At 44.3% G+C, this 19,973-nt stretch overlaps 1 protein-coding gene across 2 annotated transcripts; it reads right to left on the bottom strand.

Moving 5' to 3' along the window:
- Positions 1 to 334: 334 nt before the first annotated feature.
- GTF3C4 (general transcription factor IIIC subunit 4) lies at positions 335 to 16,832 on the bottom strand. 2 transcript variants are annotated; one of them, XM_014603804.3, is made up of 5 exons: positions 16,503 to 16,832; positions 12,069 to 13,892; positions 10,355 to 10,485; positions 9,577 to 9,665; positions 335 to 8,230 (listed from the first exon to the last, which is right to left on the bottom strand). In XM_014603804.3, exons 1-5 carry the CDS (start codon positions 16,815 to 16,817, stop codon positions 8,166 to 8,168), a joined length of 2,424 nt encoding a protein of 807 aa, XP_014459290.3. In that variant the 5' UTR covers positions 16,818 to 16,832; the 3' UTR covers positions 335 to 8,165. The 2 variants fall into 2 exon arrangements, with proteins under 2 accessions (XP_014459290.3, XP_059571616.1); XM_059715633.1 differs by lacking the exon at positions 9,577 to 9,665 and having other exon boundaries at positions 8,145 to 8,230.
- Positions 16,833 to 19,973: the final 3,141 nt, after the last annotated feature.

The raw sequence follows: 19,973 nt of genomic DNA, 5'->3' as shown, positions 1-19,973 counted from the left end.
ACTGAGCATCTGGCCAGGTTCTCGGCCTAGTAATTTGCCCTTCTCACATCCTCTGTAACGAGCAAGATCTTTCACGTATTGTAAATTAACCTTGTTTTGGGGCTGGTTTGATTTTTACACTCCTGCTCTTGCAGAGCTCCCAGTGTTGCTGTGTCTCCTAAAAAAAAAAAAATACCTGCCCACATAGTAGTGGAAAGGCAAGGATGATGCTGGCACATGGTGAAGCCTCATTCCAGAGAACTGTGGGCTTTAAACTTCCTCCCACTCTTTTTGGTGGCCCATGCTCCTTTCCCCAGTCTCCCCCCTTGCCACACACAGGCAATACGAGAAGGACTTGTATTTATTGATTTATTTACTTAGAATTAAAAAAGGGGAGTAGGATTACAATGCTACTGTCGCAGTATACAAAACACATTATCCAAGTTTGCTTCACGTTTACAAAAACCGCCATATATACAGCATCAATATTCACAGCAACGTTGTCAGACCCTCCCACCAACCAAATCTGAAATGTGCAGGAAATCTGGGAACGGAAGCGATTTTAAAAAACCCCACCAAAACAAATGCCCTTCCATTCAGCCTGGCAGCCGAGCGGCCTCCCAGGGAAAACCTTCCCAGCCCAAAAAGCTAGTTCAAAAAGGCCTCGGGCATGTGAAGATTAGATTGCCAGGTTAATTCAAATACCAACTCACTGACGCCGTCCACTGGATGGCTCTTGACTCCACTCTAGGGCTGGCTACCTGGCAATAGTGTTAAATAAAAATGGCCCAGGGTTAATGTGACCCCTTGTCATCACCTCCAAGTGACAGCAGTGCTTTAGTCTCTTATAATTCGGAAACTCCCAATTCCAGTATTTATGTTCTGGATTATCCCACTGAAGTCTAGGATAACGTAGAGAAATCCTTCACTTCCAGCCCTGGTTGGTAGTGTAATCCACACTAGTAAATGTGTGCCATGAACGTCCTCGAGGGTGGCTGCATTGCAACAATGAAAGCAACTCCCTTTGCACAGAATCGGGAGTGACGCAGTGAGCTCGCATGTGTCAGATTCAATGCAGCAGGGGTTTCAGAGCTTTGGAAAAGTAAAATTTGGCATCACAGTAAAAAATAGTGAAAAGCCCCATGTCTCCTTTCTTTCTTTTTTCCCCAGAAAACAGGATCAATTTTCAATCTCTCACGGAGGGTCTGGGAACATCTCCTGTGTAAAAATAGTCTCACATTTTGTACAGTTGAAAGCTGAACACAGATTAGGATTAGTACAGGTTGTGGCTGTAGTTGTAATGGTTGTAATGAAGATATACATGTGTGGCCCTTTGCTAGAGTTAAATGCAGATGCTATGCTGGAGTACACAGCTGTATGATTAAAGAAAGTAACTAACCTGGGTTGTATTTGCTCTTTCCACTTGACTCTGGCATCCTAAATGGAGCTTGAGTTTTTCCTCACCAGTGCTGAAGTGGGGCCTCCCATTTTACCTAAAAACCAGGATAAGATTCCCCACTGAAAGTTTTACTAAGGCAGCTGTAAACTTATCTCTGCCTAGAGCTGCACCCCATCAGCTACATCAGCCTTCAAGCTGGTCCGACTGAAAACACTTGATCCTGTGCATTTGTATCGGATCTGAGATGCCATGCAATGGAGTGACTGCAGGGGGAGAGCCAACAACAGGAGCTACCCTGTAGTTAATTATAATTAACTACAAATCTATTTTACTTCCAAAATATTTAGGTTCTGTCTCTGACTTCCACCTTTTGGAAGGATAAAAAGGATGGGCACTCATGATTCCCAGCTGCAAAATAAATAAATAAATACATAAAAATATAGGCCAAGTTCTTAGCTGTAAGACAGCTAACCCCCCCCCTGCCCCCCCTTCTCCATTTTCTACTCTCTGGAAAGCACCTGATCTGAGAGAAATGTAGTTAGCTGTGTTAATCTGAAGACCAGTAGAAGGCAGGGTAGATTTGCACCTCATAGACTAAGTGAAGTAGATACATAGCACCAGCTTTTGTGAATTGAAGCTCACAGCATCAGATGAAGTGAGCCTCAGCTCCCAAAAGCTCATGCTATATAGAGTAACCAGTGTGTGTGCATGTAAAATATATGGTGCAAGTCTACCCTAACATCTGAACTAAGCCAGAGGTAGCTCCCAGAATGAAGACAGTGAAAGCTAGTAGATAAAACACAAACTAGTTACCGCTGCTCAATTTGGAATAGCAGAGCTGAGGTATTGCCTCTTCATGTGCCTGGCTGCTCCATGAAGAGAAGGTAGGATAGTGAAAGTAAAGAGAGGATGCCAACTCTATAGCCAATCACGGACAAGATGTGGTTACTTCTGTATGCCTTATACACAGGGAATTTTGTCTGAGCCTCTTTTTCTCCTCTTAAAAAAAAAAAAAAGTGCTTTTTAAATATTTACATTTGGGCAGTATCGTTCTCCCCACTTGTACTCCTAAGGAAAAGATGGCAAACTTTCCTTGACCTCTCTACCAAGGCTACATAGTAGAGGGGCTGGGCAGCTGAAGCTGTCATGAAGTTGTACCTACAGTTAAATTCCAGTTTGCCAAAATACGGATGCGGACCTATCGGATCCAGTGACAAGGGAAGGGGTGTGTTTCGGATATTAATCTCTTGCGCCAACCAACTCCCTATGATATGGAGAATAATCGCACAAAACTGATATGAAAGTTTTTTTTTTTTTAAGGTTAAAAAAAAAATAGGCATGTCAACCTTCTGCTGGAACTATCAACGTTTCCATTGTATTCTCTCCTGTCAAGGACTCCTTATGCTCAGTGTGTTAGCATTTTCTTTCGTTACAACTAAAGTTATTCTGATACTTAAACCACTGGGGAAATTCTTAGTTTGAGAAACACAAGGAAATATTTATTGGATGTGCCTTAGTAGTAACCATTAATCTCTCTCCTCTAGAAACAAACAGGGATACACTTGCCTTATGGAAGGGACACAAAATTGGGCTCCTTTTGAAAGACTGGGGTTTAAGTGCCATGGTTTCTAAATTAAGAGCCCTCCCATATTAAGTCCTCATCTCCTGGCTGAGGCTGGGCTGGGCTATGAGTGAGTTTCACTGCACCCGCATCCAAAAGCCCAGGCTCAGGAGGGAAGGCTGGGACCCCCATGGGCCAGTCAGCGCCACTCTGTGCTTTCCCCGCAGCACAAGGGAGGCTGCTTTGGCAGCCAACAAAGAGGCTTACACCAAGTTACTGCACATCTGGAGCTGCTGTGCCTGCAGAAGCTGTTCTGCTAATCCACATGGCAGCTTGCATTTCTCTTCTCACTCCCTCAATTCTGCTTGCCTTACCCCAGTATGAATATATTATTCTGTTTCATCAGTCTTCTATACTATTCCAATGCAGAGTCATTTCTAGTGCACATTAAACTGGCAGAACATAAAAGAATACCTGAAACTACTGGCAGAGGGAGGCTTGGAAAAAAGCTATGCTAGCAAACATTAGCTGCTTCAGCTGTTGTAGCGACCTTCAGTGAAAACACAAAGGTGTTGGGATTCATACCAACCATGCAAGATTAGGGTCATGGATAGACCTCAGCATGTGTATCAGCTTTTCTAAATGGTGTAAGAAACTGTTTCTTGTCAAGGATAACGACAAGTTAAATTGAGTAGAGAATAGGGATTACCTGCAGCTAACGATCCCTAAATGGAGAGCAGACAGCTTGAACTCAGCCTTTGTCATCACCTCTAGTGTATTTTCAAGTTAGTTCAACAGCAGCAGCTCAGTTTCTCTCCCAGCCCTGAAATGTTAAACTTCACTTGACACTGAGTATCCCACAAACATAATGCATTCGGTACCAATATCAGAGTGTACCTTCATACAACAGCAGCCTAGTTTAAGAAGTTAAATTCCAAGGAACAAAGGACCTAGACCTGTGTTTTGTAGGCACTGACGTCCATTGTTTTGGTCAGGGGTGGGTGGTGATTGGGGCTTCCAAGAAAGCAGGGTGGTGGGGGAAGGAAACAGTTGCAGGGAAAACTTCAATTTTCCATGTCCCCTGCAACCTGTCTCAGACTCTCTGGGGCAGCTGCAGCCTGCCCTTGAGGATTAATGTCACTATGGGACCCAGATGCTAGTCTCTATGTTCCTAGTACCATGGTTTTTAACTAGTGGGCACTTCTGTAAACCCAGTTGGGCCACAAGGATAGGTACGAATGTTGGTGGAGAACCCATGATAAAAAAAGTGCCTTGCTGAGCTGCTGCAAAGCTCCATGCAAGCTACTGGTACTTCCCACATGAGGTTCAGTGTAGCTGCCTTACTGCAGCATTGCAGGCAGGCTACCTGGCTCTGCTGAGATGCTGCTAGTTAGCCTGGGTACAGCACCAGCTTCCAGGCTGGGGAGGTAACCTGTACAGAGCTAACTTGGGTGATGCTGACTTAAGCCAACACTGATAATGCTGTGCAATTACCCTCACCAGCTCTGCACCTCCTTGCTCCTTAAGAAAAAGCAATGGAGTCACACTCAGGTGGTGCTAAGCTTACTGCCCTGCTTTGCTTCTGACTTCTGGAGGTCACGTGCTGTGGGCTCAGAAAGGTTAAGAACCACTGTTCAAGTGAGTCAGGTGGAAGCAGCAGTTACGAGTCCACCTCTGCTGGTAACCACATCCAGATTACAGCACAGCGGAGACCTGCCCTGATTTCACACTTGCAGAACATGCTCTGCTGTGTATGTCCGCTTTCATCACAGGAGGGTTCCAGAGCAATCCTCTGAGGTGACGCGTACCAAAGCAAAGCTGCACAGCAAGAGCAGCAAGCCACACAGTGCTCACTCTGCATTTGCTGCAGGTCAACAGAAAAATCTTCCTGTGGATAAGGAGATGTCCCTAAGTCTCTCCCAAAAACCCAAACTACTCTGGTCTCCTACATAGACATTAGGGCTGGAAGGGACCTCGGAAGATCATCTTCAGACCAGTGCAGACTCCTAGGGAAAGGTCAAGACAAAACTAGATTCTGAACTTCGGGGCAAAATTTCAGTCAGCTTCCCCCACAGTCTGAGCATGTTATTCTAGAAAGACTGTCATGACTACAGGTGCTGTTGTCGTATGTAATTTGGAAGTAGCAAACAAGAGTAAGGTGCATTAGCCTTCCTGTACAATTACTGCATCAAATGCATTACTATTTTTCTTCCTCACTGGTATAAGAAAGGAAACCTAATTAGTACCTTGGGTATGGCAAACTGAAGATGGCTATAGGATATTGCACCCTTTTGGGTTAGTGCAAGAATTTCATCTCTTGTACTTGTGTTCAGGCCTGCCTTCCACTATGTATTTTAAGCTAAGACCCTACTCCACTGCCCGCATCTACAGAACAGCAGCTTAGGGCGCTGGTACAGTCTCCTCAGGCTTTCCACTCCTTAAAGTAGTAAGACGAACCCCAGTCTTAGAATAGATATCACTTGACAGGTGCAAGCTGTGTTGCTGGAGAAAGCAGCCTGAGGAGGACAACGGGTCTAGAGAGAGATGGGAAAATCCAGCAAGACCAAACCACAGCCTAAATTAGCCTTGTCTGAAACTTTGCCCTGTTTTTCAAATTGGATAAAATTATAAAAGAGCATGCAAAAATGATGGCTTTATACCCCAATACCTTTTGACTGGCCAAACACAGCACAAAAGGAGCTAACATGCTACCATCCCTATTGCCTTAATATACAACCAACCTTGTTGACTGTCATTTGAGTGTCCATTACCTTGATAGCTTAGTCTCGGTAGCTTTCAATGCTGAAAACAGCCTGGAATGCTAGCTTCTACATGGAACTGTCTGAAAGAACAACTGCCATAAAGTGTTATAGTAGACCTGAAGTAAGACTAATTAGAATGTGATCATCTAGTACCTTCTCATTTGCCAGACCTAGTATGTTTTGGTGGACCAGTACGTGGATCAAAGATTTAATATATCTCCAGCCTGCCATCCAAGTTGGACTTTGAAGCATCTTTGGAAAACTTCCTTAACCCTCTCCCTTGTTGAGGTCCCTTTGAAAGAGCAAGAGAACACTCACTGGCCATTAAGTCAGGTTGGCTTTTACAAGACTGTACACACTGTGTTTTGCAAAATCACTCTGCCCTGCCCAGCCTGGAACATGACTGCATCCAATTTGAGTCCAAGCCGATGCATACACTCTCCCTCACAGAGAGGAACCCTACAGCTGCCATAGCTGCTGTACCAGCCTCAGTGACAAGGTTAGGTGCCAGGCAATTCTGACCATTCCACCTGGCTCCGATTCAAATGTCTTGCTTTGCCAAGTGCCTGCCACTGGGATCTACAAATTCTTTTTGTGACAATAGCATGAAAGCGAGTTCAGTCTAACGCACAATGATACAAAGCTCCAAATATTTCTTTTCCTAGAAAGATGGTCTCACTTCCAGGGATATTTACAAACAAAGCTATGGTGATTTTTTTTTACAAATGCATCTGTGCTTTATCACTTTCATCTCTGGTACAATATTAGAACTATTGTCTATTGTAGAAGCACTATCATGCCCTATGTATGAAGTACTGAACTCTAAGAGCAGCTAGTCTGTCTAAACATTAGCAGAGTAATGTCTGTTCCTAATGAGGGGTCAAGGAGTGTGAAGACAATATGCATAGCCAGTAACTGAAGGAAACTTAAGCACCCATTTATATATGTATTGGATACCATCTTGATTATTCCTTGCCATTTTCAATTGCTTATGGAAGCATTCATGCATCTGGTCAGAAGTCGGGGCTTCCATAAAGGGTTTTCAGTTGCCTTTTTATATGTGGGGAGCATCCAGTGAGCTGGCATCTTTAAGGAGGAAGTGAAGATCTATACAGAAGTTTGGATTATTGGGGGGGATGGTTCTTAACCAAACCAGATCGGACCTATCTCTAGAGTCATACTCATATTGGAAACCTCATGCCTCTAGCACTGCAGGAGTTAAAAAGGAAAGTTGCCCTGTATGAACTGGGTCCCAATGATACAAAGGCCACTTTTCCCACGAGACAGCAACCGTATTAACCACAGGTTCGAGCATGTTCCTTCACAGGCATGCTGCTGGCTGCCTTAGGTAATCACTCATCCATCCCCTGACTTAGAATGAACAGCCTCTGACTCCTGACAAAGCTTTCAGTGTGGCAGTCAGTCATTTTCCTTTTAAGTTAGTGCTTTCATGAGGAGAACAGCTGACCAGTAAAAGTGACTGCTTGCTTGCACACTAAGTTATTGCAATGTTTTTGAGGACACTCACAGTCCAGTTGGAAGAAGAAACAGCCTGGTTGCTTGGTCACAATGAAGGAGAGTGTGGTTCCAACAGGCAGAGGGTGAAGTTAACTGAAAGGCATAGATGTTGGCACAAAATTGGTAATCTAGAAATGAGAGAGGAAGTGGCAGGGACAGGAGATTTAAGAGCACTGGATATTCTACAGTTTAGGTTTGTGTCTTATTACACAGAATAGACAAGTGCTAATACAGTTTACATAACTATTAGCATGTAAAACTTCCTGGAATGTATTTGGCACTAACAGCCAATTTCAGCTTGTTAACTGCAAATACCTGAAAACTATTCTAGGAAAGACACTGGGAACTCTTTTGGTAGATATGCAGCAAGACACCTAATGGAATGGCTGACTTAAGTGGCATGCACATCACTCAACAAGAAATGTATTAGAACCACGAGTTCTTTCTGAAAGTTTAATATTTGGTGGTACGGTAAGTGCCACTGCTCATTAACAGCAAAGAGGCACTGCAGGCTGAAGCCTTCTCTACCCACCAAGGCTTTAGTAAGCACCTCCAGCACTCCACATGCCAGGAGGAAAACATCTGGTTTCCACACAGATGGGGTAGGTCAGACTGCACGCTTACAATATTTCAGACCTCTTTCAGTGAAAGGAAAGGTGCCCAATCAAGTGCTGATGCTGTAACGGGAGCTCTGGTTGTCTCAAAATTGCTTTGTCAAACCCCTGTGCCAGACACTCCCTAGAAGATGTACTCCTGCTTCTGGAGTATGAAATAGGGCTCTGGACTGTGAGCTGCTTGGCCTTCCAATGTCCTATTTACAGGGTTAAGGAGAATGTCTTTTTCCCCTCCAGCAGTGTGCGCGCTCCCACTCCTTTTTCTCCTTCCAGACTGAAGGGAGTGTTATGCAGCAGAGAAAATGCCTTCTCAAGCTTCCCACAGCTGTTGTCTAGAACACAGGAGAATCACAGAAAGTACAAGGTCCTTGCAATAACCTCTTGATCCACTCAGGGTCTGTAAATGAGAAAAGCAGTAGTTTTAAAAGCATGAGTTGGAGGAAAGATAATCCAGCAATTTAGATGAAAATACTTGGCTTGATGTCACTTCACTGAACAAAATAAGAAATCCCGGGAAGCTAAGCTCTGACAGACAGCTCTCACGAGTACTTGAAGGATCAGAACGAAGGGTATGCTCCACTAATTTGTGAAACTTAAAACAATGCTAGTTTAAAGTTCATGTCTGCAGGAGGCAAAGTTCAGGCTGAAGCTGTCTCCACAGCACCAGCACCTATCTAGCTGCACACTGTGGACAGCCACATCAGCTATGCATATGCAGCACGGGAAACATTTAAAGGATGATCCTGTCATAATTTAAGTGTTTTTTGTTTCTTTAGGCTGAAGTTTTAAATCTGACCTACTGCAGTGTGTGGTTTGTGTTTCCTTTTACTTCTAGGGTAGAAAACAAACAAAAAAGAACTAAGCAACCAGCAACACTTCTCCAGAACTGTGTTATCTGTATTAGATCACATCTCAGTAGAAACTAGAAACTCTCCAGACTTGTGGGAAGGGAGTACTTAGCCCTTTAAGAGTGCAATAGTTGTGCAAAAAAGTGCATTAGTAAAACAGGCAAAAAAATCATATCCTTCCTAAAGGACAGTGCTGCTAAATGCTCAGTTCACTACATCTTTAAAAAAAATATTTCAGCCTCCTATCCTGTAAATGCTTTTTAAACTGGTAATAGAACATATCGAAATTTTTGGTTTTTAAAGAGTCATCTGGGACCACAATTCAAGCTAAGCATGAAGGTCAAAACCCAGGCCTGAAGGTGTCTGGGTTCTAACAACATGCTGTTGAAGTATTTATCTTGCTCAGCAGAAAAGTATGAAAGCACACAATCAAAAAGTTGATTTGTTCCTTCCCTCTGCTACACCACTTAGGCAAGACAGTCATGACCATTCACCATCTCATCCTGCACTAGGCTGAGTGACCTTCCATTGAAATCCACAGGAGTCAAGGACACAGCATCTGTAAGACTGGACAAGCAATTTGTGCACGCACAGAAATCAGATTATATTAGTACTAATCAGCTGTCTGCTGTAACACTCCAGCACAGACTGCATGTGTACTTGGCTCATATTTAAAGTGCAATATGTACTTACACATCACTTTTCCCAATTACCATATTCTAATTAAACTGTGCAAACGAGGCATAATCTACAATGGAGCACCATAAAGAGCTGAACATTTCTACTGCATTTGATAACTCCCCGAAATAACAGCAAGCTGCTGAACATGATCTGCCTTTACAGAGCCAGAACATGCTATCTTGTCTTGCCCTTTCAAGCCACGGAAGTAGCTCACCTTCTGGGGTTGGATGTCGTGCAATGCTGTCATGAAGCAAACACCTTCTGTATACCAAACTCTGGCAGGACTGGTAGGTTAAAAAGCACCTGAAAAGGTGGCAGATTGCATCATCAAAACTGAGTTCCCACTTGTATGCTTTATGACAGAGGGCTGAATTCTGCTCAGTTAATGCCCGTGCTGCTGGGGGAGTAAAGGCAGCATTTGGGCCAATCCTGCTGATTACCTGTTCCTAGTAAAGTCAGCAGTTCTTCAAAATGAGTTAACATTCAATATAAAAGGCACATATGTAACTGTACCAAGCTGGCTTAGGAAGGCTGCCCTGAATTTGAGTGCCTTATAATACACACATGCAGATGTCTATAACAGTAAATTTTAAAGCATAAATGTTGAGAGATGCCTGGAATGCTTCATTACTGGCGTTAAAATTTTAGCCAACAGACAAGCTGGAGAGAAGTTTTGAGGGCTAATGTTTCCCTCCCCACTTTCTTTGCATTGTCGGGGAGGAGTGACAGTGGGAAAACTAAGATCATTGGAGCATTTTTTTCCCTTTAAACAAAAAAAAAAAAAGGGTCAAATTTTGGCCTACCTCTGTCAAATATCCCTTAATTCACCCCTTAAAAGTATCTGGTACATTCTCCTTTGCCCTGACTGCTCTGCTGTCTTGTCTTCACTGTAGCATGCACAGCATGTTTCATGGCTCTTACTCTTTCACGCTACAAGAACGTATTTCTCTTGCTACTTGCATGCCTTCTACTCATTCAAAAGAACAGATTACCTGAGCCAAATATGTCCATTGGAGCAGACTGCCTGCTTGCGATCTGTGAATGGCAGGATCTCTTTACACAAGCTGCAGTGCTCTGGGAAAGTCTGTTTGTTCATTTTCTTTAAGATATGCCCAATCAGCACCTGGGAACACACAGCAGTCAGCATCGTTTATAGCAAGACGACTGCCGCTGAAAGGTGGAAACATCTCGTAGGATATTATGATTTCAGAAAAAAAAACGCAGAACTTTAGGCATCTAACTGGATTCAAATGAAAAAAGCAATGGAATGATTAGTCTTTCCACATATTCATCATGGATCTAACTGCCTTAAAGCCTTGCAGTGCTGGAAGGAACACAGGCTTTGTTTAAAAGTAACCAGTAGTCTGGGTAATTAGGCTGTCTGAAAAGGGAAACTGAACTTGGGATCGGTGTACTACATCATCCTAGAGAACATCAAATGCCATATGCAAAAGGGATTTTTTTTTAAGTAATCTTATGCCTTTAAGAATAGAGGTGTTTAAAATCCCATTTATTATTTAGAAGTCTGACAATTTTATTTTAGCAATGACTTTATCTCTAAAAAAATATGTAGCCATTCTGTTAAACTTAAAACACATGGGTTAAATGTATGACCACGTCACTCTTTACCTTTGACATAGTGCATGATATAAATCATAGGCCATTGTTTTATACTGAATATCTTAGGCAGTGACAGCAGTTGTGATTAACAGAGGTTTATATAAACTGTATTCAAGAGTCATGCTTTACCCACTGCAAAAAGAAATAATAGTCTGTGTATGAGGTGTGAAGGGCAACTGCTCAGGCTTTTCCAATGCGCAGCACTTCAGAACACAGTTGTGAGATGGTAATTCTTTGGCAACGTATTAAAGGCCACAAGGCTGCAGCCTGCTTGCCTACAGGCCTGGCACTGAAAAGCTCAGTTCTGTAACGGAAGCTACCCTGGCTTCTCCAAAAGCAGTTTAAGGGTTGATTGGTCGGTTTGTTTACTTCGAGAGGCTAAATGATGCAAGGATTCAGTTACTGCAGAAATACGGCATAGCCTCTCTATGCACAGCTTTCCGGATCATAACCGACAGTTCTTGGGATTACTGAGTTGGGTGTTGCTCTTGCTGGGGCAAGGATTGTGTTTGCTGTGCAACATTAATGTCAAATGATGGGGTTTCTTTTACACATTAGGAAGGGATATGTTGGGAGGCTCAGGCAGTGAGTACTGTTTCAAAAATGCAAATTGTCTCTCAAACTGAGCAGTGACTATTACCAGTAAGAAGTGCGTTACATTTTCAAGAGCTACTGACAGAAATTCTGAAGAATTAGAACTGCAAGGCTCAACTGCCTCTCGTTTGGAGGAAATTCCTCCTCCTTTTTTGGTTTACAGACACTATTTAATAATATCTTTACCCATATGGTCTTTCCATCATTAACAAATAACAATAGATTTCCTCAACCCCACCCCAAACCTTGAAGAAATTTTAAGCAAGGCTTACTTTACTCTGCCTGATCCCAAACTCCAAGGTCTGTACTGTCATCCCACCCATCATGCTAAACTGGAAGGGCAGACAACTCATCTCCCTGGCTCATCTCTCTTGCTGAGCAGCTTCTCATTTCAACCCTTTATCCTCCACCCCTTAAGTTTAAAAATGAACAAAAACAGTGAGCTGGGGGGGGGAGGGGTGTCAGGTCTCAAAAACATTCACATGCACTTACTCGTGCTGTTCTGTCGTCATAGCCTTCGTCAGACATTAAGAAATCGCAGACTCCTCTGGTTGGAATACTGGTGTTCTCTGTAATCCATGTGTGGAGGTAGACTTCTCCCAACACCCGTTTCATGTGTTCCCGCGTCAAGTGCATTTCTACTGCCTCAATTTGTGCCTGTATTTCTAGAAGCTTTTCTTCCATTGGCTCCCGGCCTCCTACATCAGTTGACTGAGGAAGAGAGTCATCTGCCAGGTCCTCCGTGTCCATGCCTCTGCTCACATCACCCAAGCTCTGCTTGCTGGTCTGTTTAGAAGTTCCTTCTTCTTGCTGATCATCTTCAGTGCTGCCTATGCCAGGGGAATCGGAAATCAAGATTTTTGCATCCTCATGTGAAGGCTTCCACATGACTTCTGAGGGAGTCTTCTGCATCGACTGGTACAAAATCCTCAGAAGGAACAGCTTAAAGCGCCAGAAATAAGTGGATCCGCAACTCTCAATCTTTTTATCCAAGGCTTCTTGTAAGAACTGAGGGATGTGCTTATCCTTCAAAATCTTCCAGCGCACAAGGTCCGTCAGGTCCACTTGCCTGAAAAGATTTTGAACAGAAGATTCCAAGAGCTGAGCGGCTGCCTCCTCAAAAGTTTTAAGAGTTACAAACTGAACTTGATAGTTTTTATTAACAGGGTGAAGGCCATTTGTCATACCCTCTGTTGTGATAACTGCTAAGTATGCACCACATGGGCTTACAGCTATCCCATGAGTCCTCACAGAGCCAAACACTTCTGATAGCTTAATCAGCTGGTGCTCAAACTTTAATGCAACATCTGTGAAGATGGGAATCAGCTGCCTTACCTTTCCGTCACTTGAGCACGTATATACTGTGCCATTCTGTTTATCTGCAGTCATAGATACAATTGGCAAAGAGTGAAGCCCTGTCACATGGGAATTGTGAACATTCAGGCTTGCTTTGGATATCAGGAGAAGACACCAAAACACATATGATCCTCTTGCAGCCACCACTAAGCTACAGCTACATTTCTGGTAAGGATGATAAAGAGGAATACATCTGATACTATGCACTGGCAATTGGTCCATTTCTTGCCACAAGACAACTGGTTGCCTGAGTGTAAAGTAACCTTTAACTGCTTTTAGATTGACGGGAAGGATTTTAACAGGTCCAAAAGCACTCCCTACTATGAGTCCGCTCATCTTTCGGTTGTTGTGTTCATATTCCCACCAGGACAAGACACTAGGGGAATTTATTCCAGACTCTATGGTATTGCAAGAAGTGATGGATTCCTTACCCACAAAAGGAAGTTGAAACTGCCAAACTGCAATGTTACCATTTTCAAAGAGCACTGCTAGGAGCACACTACCAACATCCCGGCATTCATTGTTATGTTTCACCTGCTGGGTGGTGCAGATACCTGACCACTCCATACGCACTGGAGTCTGCATGCTGTGCCTTCTCTGAAATTCAGAGAAGTCCCCTAGATCTCCTCGGGGCACCTCGGTCTTAGAAATTCTGTACTTGCTTTCACAAAGACGCTCCCCATAAACTTCTGTCAGATCAACTAGCTGCACCCACTGCAGTCTGTTGAGGTTAGCGTGAACAGTCAGTCTATTGTCCATCGTTAAAGCTGCTAGTAGACATCTTCCATTAGCGTCACAGCCCAAAGGAGACCAGCTTGAATACTTGAATCCTCGCATTGATGTTAGTGACTTTCCTTCGGGGTTGAATACTCTATCTAGCATAAACGTTTGACTAACTGTTGGATCCTTAGAGCTGGCAAACTTTTCCTTACATTCTGCAACCTCCTTTTTGGGACCAACCTGAAAGAGAGTACGAACTTCTATAAAAACATTTCAATACTGTCAATGCACACAACTTAATAACTCTATATATTCTGTCCATTAGGGAACACTGGAGGAATTGAAGAGCCTTATGCTGTATAAAAGACTCAAATCTGAACGTCAATCATTCTCCAATACTCTGTGTCACCCTTCACAGGATAAATGAACTCTGTAGCTAGAGAAGTTTGTGGAGACAATTCTTTAATCTAACCCTTCCTTTACTTCCCATTCTCTCTACAACTGAAAACAAGTCTCCAAACTAGTTTGTTTTGGGGCATCACTTGACTGAATTTGTAGGAAAAATTGCATGCATAAAGCTTAAATGACCTTCGCTTCTGGTTTGGAAAAATCATGCTCCTAGTCTGCAGGGCCTGTTATCCAATAATAGCTTTCTTCTAGTGTACTAGGCACAAGCCCTACATGAATAAAGTGTTTTCATATTGGCATGACCTGAAGTTTCTATTACTGCAAGCAAGCAGTAAGCAGTGAACTTCTTCTATGTGACATGACCTCTTCCAGTCTGACACAAGCCAATGCTTACAACAGTTTTCTATGACGTTCTGAGCTATAAAACCAAAAGATTAATTTAAAACCTTCACTTTATTCATCTCTTCCCCTTTAGTCCTTCAGTTTTTATGTAGCTGGCTCTTCATATGCTTAACACAGTATATTTTAATACATAAAACCCAACTTATTAAAGCAGCCAAATATAGTTACATTTTGCGATGTACAATTCCCTCGGCATCTTGCAGAGCAGCTGATCACATTAAAATATTTCCGGGCCTGGTAACCAAAGTACTCTTGATTAACCACAAAACAGGTCATTTACAAGCAGCAGAGGTGCAAGCCTCTTGACACTGTTCTGCCAACGTGCCTTAACCATGATCTGAGAATCCGTCACAAAAACAGACTGAGACTTCAGGCATCTTTTAATTCTTGCTCCCTTGTGAAAAGGCACCAGTACAGATAATAACGCTACTTGAAGAACAGGTAACTGGTTATAACTTGGCCACCTATAACCCTAAATAGCACTTTTAGCATTTTCTGGATAAAGCTTGATGGTACCATTGTCATTTTATATAGCTTGGCAACTTGGCTAAATTCTTGTTTGCAAGTAGAGCAATTAGTTTGTTGTACAGTAGGTCTTCTTCTAAAAGATTCATCCCATTTTAGAAGTAATCAAATGTACTGAAGTCTTTTACCCTCACTGCTGAACACTTATCCCTTGTTACTTTGAGTTTACCAGACACTGCGGCTTGCTATATAGTTGTCTGCTACTTTCAAGAGACCATTTTCAAAATCCCCTTCCCTAAGTAGGTACTTAAAGGGTATTTGTTGCAAATGAACTGGTTGAGATGCTCAACTATATTGAGCCATCTAACTTAACGTATCCAAATTAGTCCTGCTGGTAGCCATCCTGCCAGGGATGACACTAGTGGCAAAAAAGAACTCAGACCTGCTGTATTCATAGTATTATATATTCCCTTAATACCCAGAAACACCCCATCGGGACGAGTGGCCAGCTGTACTAGAAGCTATACAGCCATCTCTGCCTTGCAGGTTAATCTGCTTTAACTATACTGCGGCTGCATTTGAGTTTATTCCGCAGTATTTCAATCCAAACATTAGAAACTTCCATCATCGCCATTTAAGAACCAGGCAGAAAATTTACCATCTGTTCCATTCGTGTTTAACTTGGTTAGTCAAAAAATGCACATCTAAGGTCTGGTTGACTTTATTTATTTTTGCAGTAGCTACATGTGTGCGCGTGCCACGGAGAAGAGAGATCTGTTGTGCTGGTTTTCCTTCATTAGGCACAAGTCAAATAGATTTTGGGGGGGATAAAAAACCTAAGTAAGTTCAAGATGCAACCTAAGATGTTTTTAATAGACGTTTTGTGGATAAAAAAACCTAGGCAAGTTCAAGAAGCAACTAAAGATGCTTTAAATAGAGCTTGGGGGGATAAAAAACCTAAGCAAGTTCAAGACGCAACCAAAGAAGATGCTTTAAATACATTTTGGGGGGATAAAAAACCTAATAAGCAAGTTCAAAAAGCAACTAAAGATGCTTTAAGTAGACTTTTTGGGGATGAAAAAAAACTAAGGAAGTTCAAGACTGAACTAACGAAGATGCTTTTTTGTTAGGAGGAACATTGCAACGTTCTCCCGCGCTGCGTCGCCCGGCCGCGCCGCGCTGACCTCACCCCGCGGGACAGCACGTGTCAGCAGAGGGGAATCGAGAGGGGCCATACGGCGCTGGGGCGGGGCGGGGCGGGGCGGAGCAGACCCCCAGGGGCCAAATGATGCTTTTTTTAAAGATCCCCAGGGCAGGCACTTGCACCCGTGGCGGGGGGGGGGGGGGGGGGGGGGGGGGGGGGGCACCTGTCAGCGCCCATCAAGTTTGTCTTCACATCTTCAAAGGGGATGGGAAAGGATCCAATGGAGTCTAAAAAGTGCTCAGGTGAGAAGAGGAAGCCCGCAGGCGCGGGGAGGTGGCGGGGGAGGGAGCGTCCACACGGGGGGCCGGGCCGGGCCGGGCCCGGCGGGGCGAAGCGAGGCGGAGGTGGCGGGCTGTGGGGCGGGCGCTCACCTTGAGCAGGCAGGCGGCGGGCGGCGCGGGCACGGCGGTGCGGTGGATAACCATGTCGTGGCCGCCGCGGTGCACGTCGCTGAGCTGCTCCAGCACGGCGATGCTGCGCGCCGTGCTCACCGACACCCGGTGGTCCTCGGACCAGGCCAGCGGCTCCAGCCCGCTCGCGCCGTGCTGCAGCCGCACGGCCGGCTCCCGCCGCACCGCCGTCAGCCGGAACCCCGCGCTCGGCCCCGCCCCGGCCTCGGCCTCGGCCCCCGCCGCCGGCTCCTCGTCGGCCGGGCACGGCGCCGCGCTCCCGCCGCTCGCCGCCATCTTACCGCCGCCTCACGGGCCGCCCGGGGCCCACTGCGCCTGCGCCGCGCCGCGCGCCACGAAGGACCCCGCCCGGCCAGCGCCGGGGCGTCCACCGCACTGCCTGAGCGCCGCTCCCCCGCCCCTAGCCGGCCGGCGGGATGGGCGAGTGCGGGCGCGGCACCAGACGGGCTCAGCCTGCGCCGTCACTTGGCACTTCTTCTGCGTAGTAAATGAATACATCCTAGTAACTTCACTGAAATTGAATATGATAAACGTCTACATAGTAAATTAAAATGAAATTGAATATGATAAACGTCTTCTACATAGTAACTTAATATATTATGGTAAGAATGCATTTATAATCATTCTAATATAATTATTAAAGAATAATAATAACAGTAGCATCATAATGGTGAATTAATGATAATATAAAGTGTTCAAAATGTATAATGTGTGACTTGTTTTTTATATAATAAAGTATTATAAACTTATATAATAATGATAACAGTAAAATAACGGCAAACTAATAAATATAAAGTGTTTAAAAAGTATAATTTGTAACATTTTTACAGAATACATCAATAAGTCATGCAGCAAGAAGACATTAATATATATTATAACAGTAAAATAATGGCAAATTAATAATAATAAGTATCAAGTGTTCAACATGTATGATAATTTGTAACCTATTGTTACATAAATAACATGGAAAGTAGCAATAATAAATGAACAATAATTGTATGGTTATAATTATATAATAATGATAACACTAATGGTGAGTTAATAAAATATAAAGTTCAAAATGTACAGCAATTATAACTTTTTACATAATATATAATGTAGCAATAATACATTCATAATACTTATAATATTATGTAAGAGATAACACTAAAATACTGGTGATAACAAATATAAAGTGTTCAAAATGTACAATTTTAACTTATTTTACATAAATAATATATAATATAGCAATAAATTAATAATAATGATATAATTATATAATAATGATAATGCTAAAATAGTACTGGTGATGATAATCAACATAAAGTGTTCAAAATGTGTGATAATTTTTAACTTATTTTTACACAATAATGTATAACATAGCAATAATACATTAACAATAGGTGTATGATTATATAACAACGCTAAAATAATGATGAATTAATAATAAAGTGTTCAAAATGTACAATACGTTTTGAAAAAGCAATTTTGAAAAAATTGAAAACATTTTGAAAAAAATTGCTTGCAAGAACAATTTTCCCAACTACTTAGTTGGCCTAATACAAGAGACCACATGTACCCAAAGAACCTCGTCTGCTGTGAATTGTTGTGGCAGTGGATGTAGCAAGCTCCTCGGGCCAGGGCACTGTTTCTACGTGTTACATTCACAGTCGGATTAGTATTACACGTTCCTGCAGTTTCTAAGTCCTAGAGGAGTTGCCGCCAAGCCCTAGTCACACCGGAGGCTCCATCTATGATTAGCATCCAGACGCGCAATGCTATTGTGTTGTTGCACCAAGCCCAGGTAAAATGCAAAGTAGAAAGGCTCTACCTGTGCAAACAGCACAGGATCAGGGGCTTCAAAATCCTCAGCACTGACTGGCTCCAAGCCTACAACCAGCAGATGGGAAAAGGGACACGGGCCTGCTGCCCATCCCCTCCCAAACAGCTTCCCTGGTGCGTGGGATTCATGCTGCGCACTGGCTGACCTACTGTCCTGGAGATCAGGTGAGGCTTTCCCCACGAATATTGGCAGAGAAATGGTTTTCAACCCCAGTGACCTGACAATGAACGTCTTGCATTTGAAAGCTTGTCTAACTCTACTACACGGGTCCACTAAGAAGATACCCTGCTAAACATCCTTGCCTTTCAGCCCCAAAGAAATGCTTGAGCCCGGCAGGGACTTTGGGGTGGGGCAAATAACTGGAACAAGTGGGGTGCAACTTGGAGCCGTTACAGTGCAGGCTGCTGCAAAAGCTGCTTCCCTTCGCAAAGGAAACAGTGACCCGCGCATCTCTTCATGCAACATGGGAAAACTCAGCAGTTTTGGGTGGGGGGGTTTGCAAAGGAAACCCTTCTTTTCAGCCTTTCCCAGCGCAGGGAGCAGTCTTGGGGAGCTCTGCAATATCTCCCCAATATGCAATAAAACAATCCTTCCTGCCAAAAGGCAGTGCTTAAAGCAGTGGTTCTCAATCAGCTTTGTTAGACTCCAGACACCCCTCAGTTCACTCCAAGCTGCCCCGTGTTAGACTCAGGGTACCTCTCCATTCACCCCACAACCCTGTGTTAGACTCCAGACACCCTCCATTCACCCCAAACGCCCCTTGTTAAACTCCAGATACACCTCAGTTCACTCCAACCCCCTTGTTAGACTCCAGACACCCTCCATTCACCCCAAACCCCCCTTATTAGACCCCACACCCTCCATTCATCCCAACCCCCCTTGTTAGACTCAGGACACCCCTCCATTCCCTCCAAACCCCCTTGTTAGACTCAGTACACCCCTCCATTCACCCCAAACCCCCTTGTTAGACTCCACACACACCTCCATTCACCCCAAACCCCCCTTATTAGACCCCACACCCTCCATTCATCCCAACCCCCCTTGTTAGACTCAGGACACCCCTCCATTCCCTCCAAACCCCCTTGTTAGACTCAGTACACCCCTCCATTCACCCCAAACCCCCTTGTTAGACTCCACACACACCTCCATTCACCCCAAACCCCCCTTATTAGACCCCACACCCTCCATTCATCTCAACCCCCCTTGTTAGACTCAGGACACCCCTCCATTCCCTCCAAACCCCCTTGTTAGACTCAGGACACCCCTCCACTCCCCCTAAACCCCCATGTTAGACTCCACACACACCTCCATTCCCCCCAACCCCCCTTGTTAGACTCCAGTCACCCCCTTCATTCCCCTCCAACCTGCCTTGTTAGACTCCACACACCCCTCCATTCCCCCCAGCCCCCTTGTCAGACTCAGGACACCGTTCTGGGAAGCTTGGTTTGCACTCATGTCTCCCCTCCAGGGCCGGTGTGCTGCCCAGCCTTCCCGGGGCCGACGCTGCCCTGCTCCCGCCGCGGCCACTGGGGGCGCTGCTGCGGCGCCCGGTTGAGACTCGCCGGGCAGCGGGCGCGGGCGCGGGGCAGGCGAGCTGGTCGGCCACCCCC

The sequence above is a fragment of the Alligator mississippiensis genome, chromosome 12, assembly GCF_030867095.1.
Source record: "Alligator mississippiensis isolate rAllMis1 chromosome 12, rAllMis1, whole genome shotgun sequence".
Classification (NCBI taxonomy): domain Eukaryota; kingdom Metazoa; phylum Chordata; order Crocodylia; family Alligatoridae; genus Alligator; species Alligator mississippiensis.
Note: the sequence above shows the minus strand (reverse complement) of the source record. Positions and strands in the feature narration are given on the sequence as shown.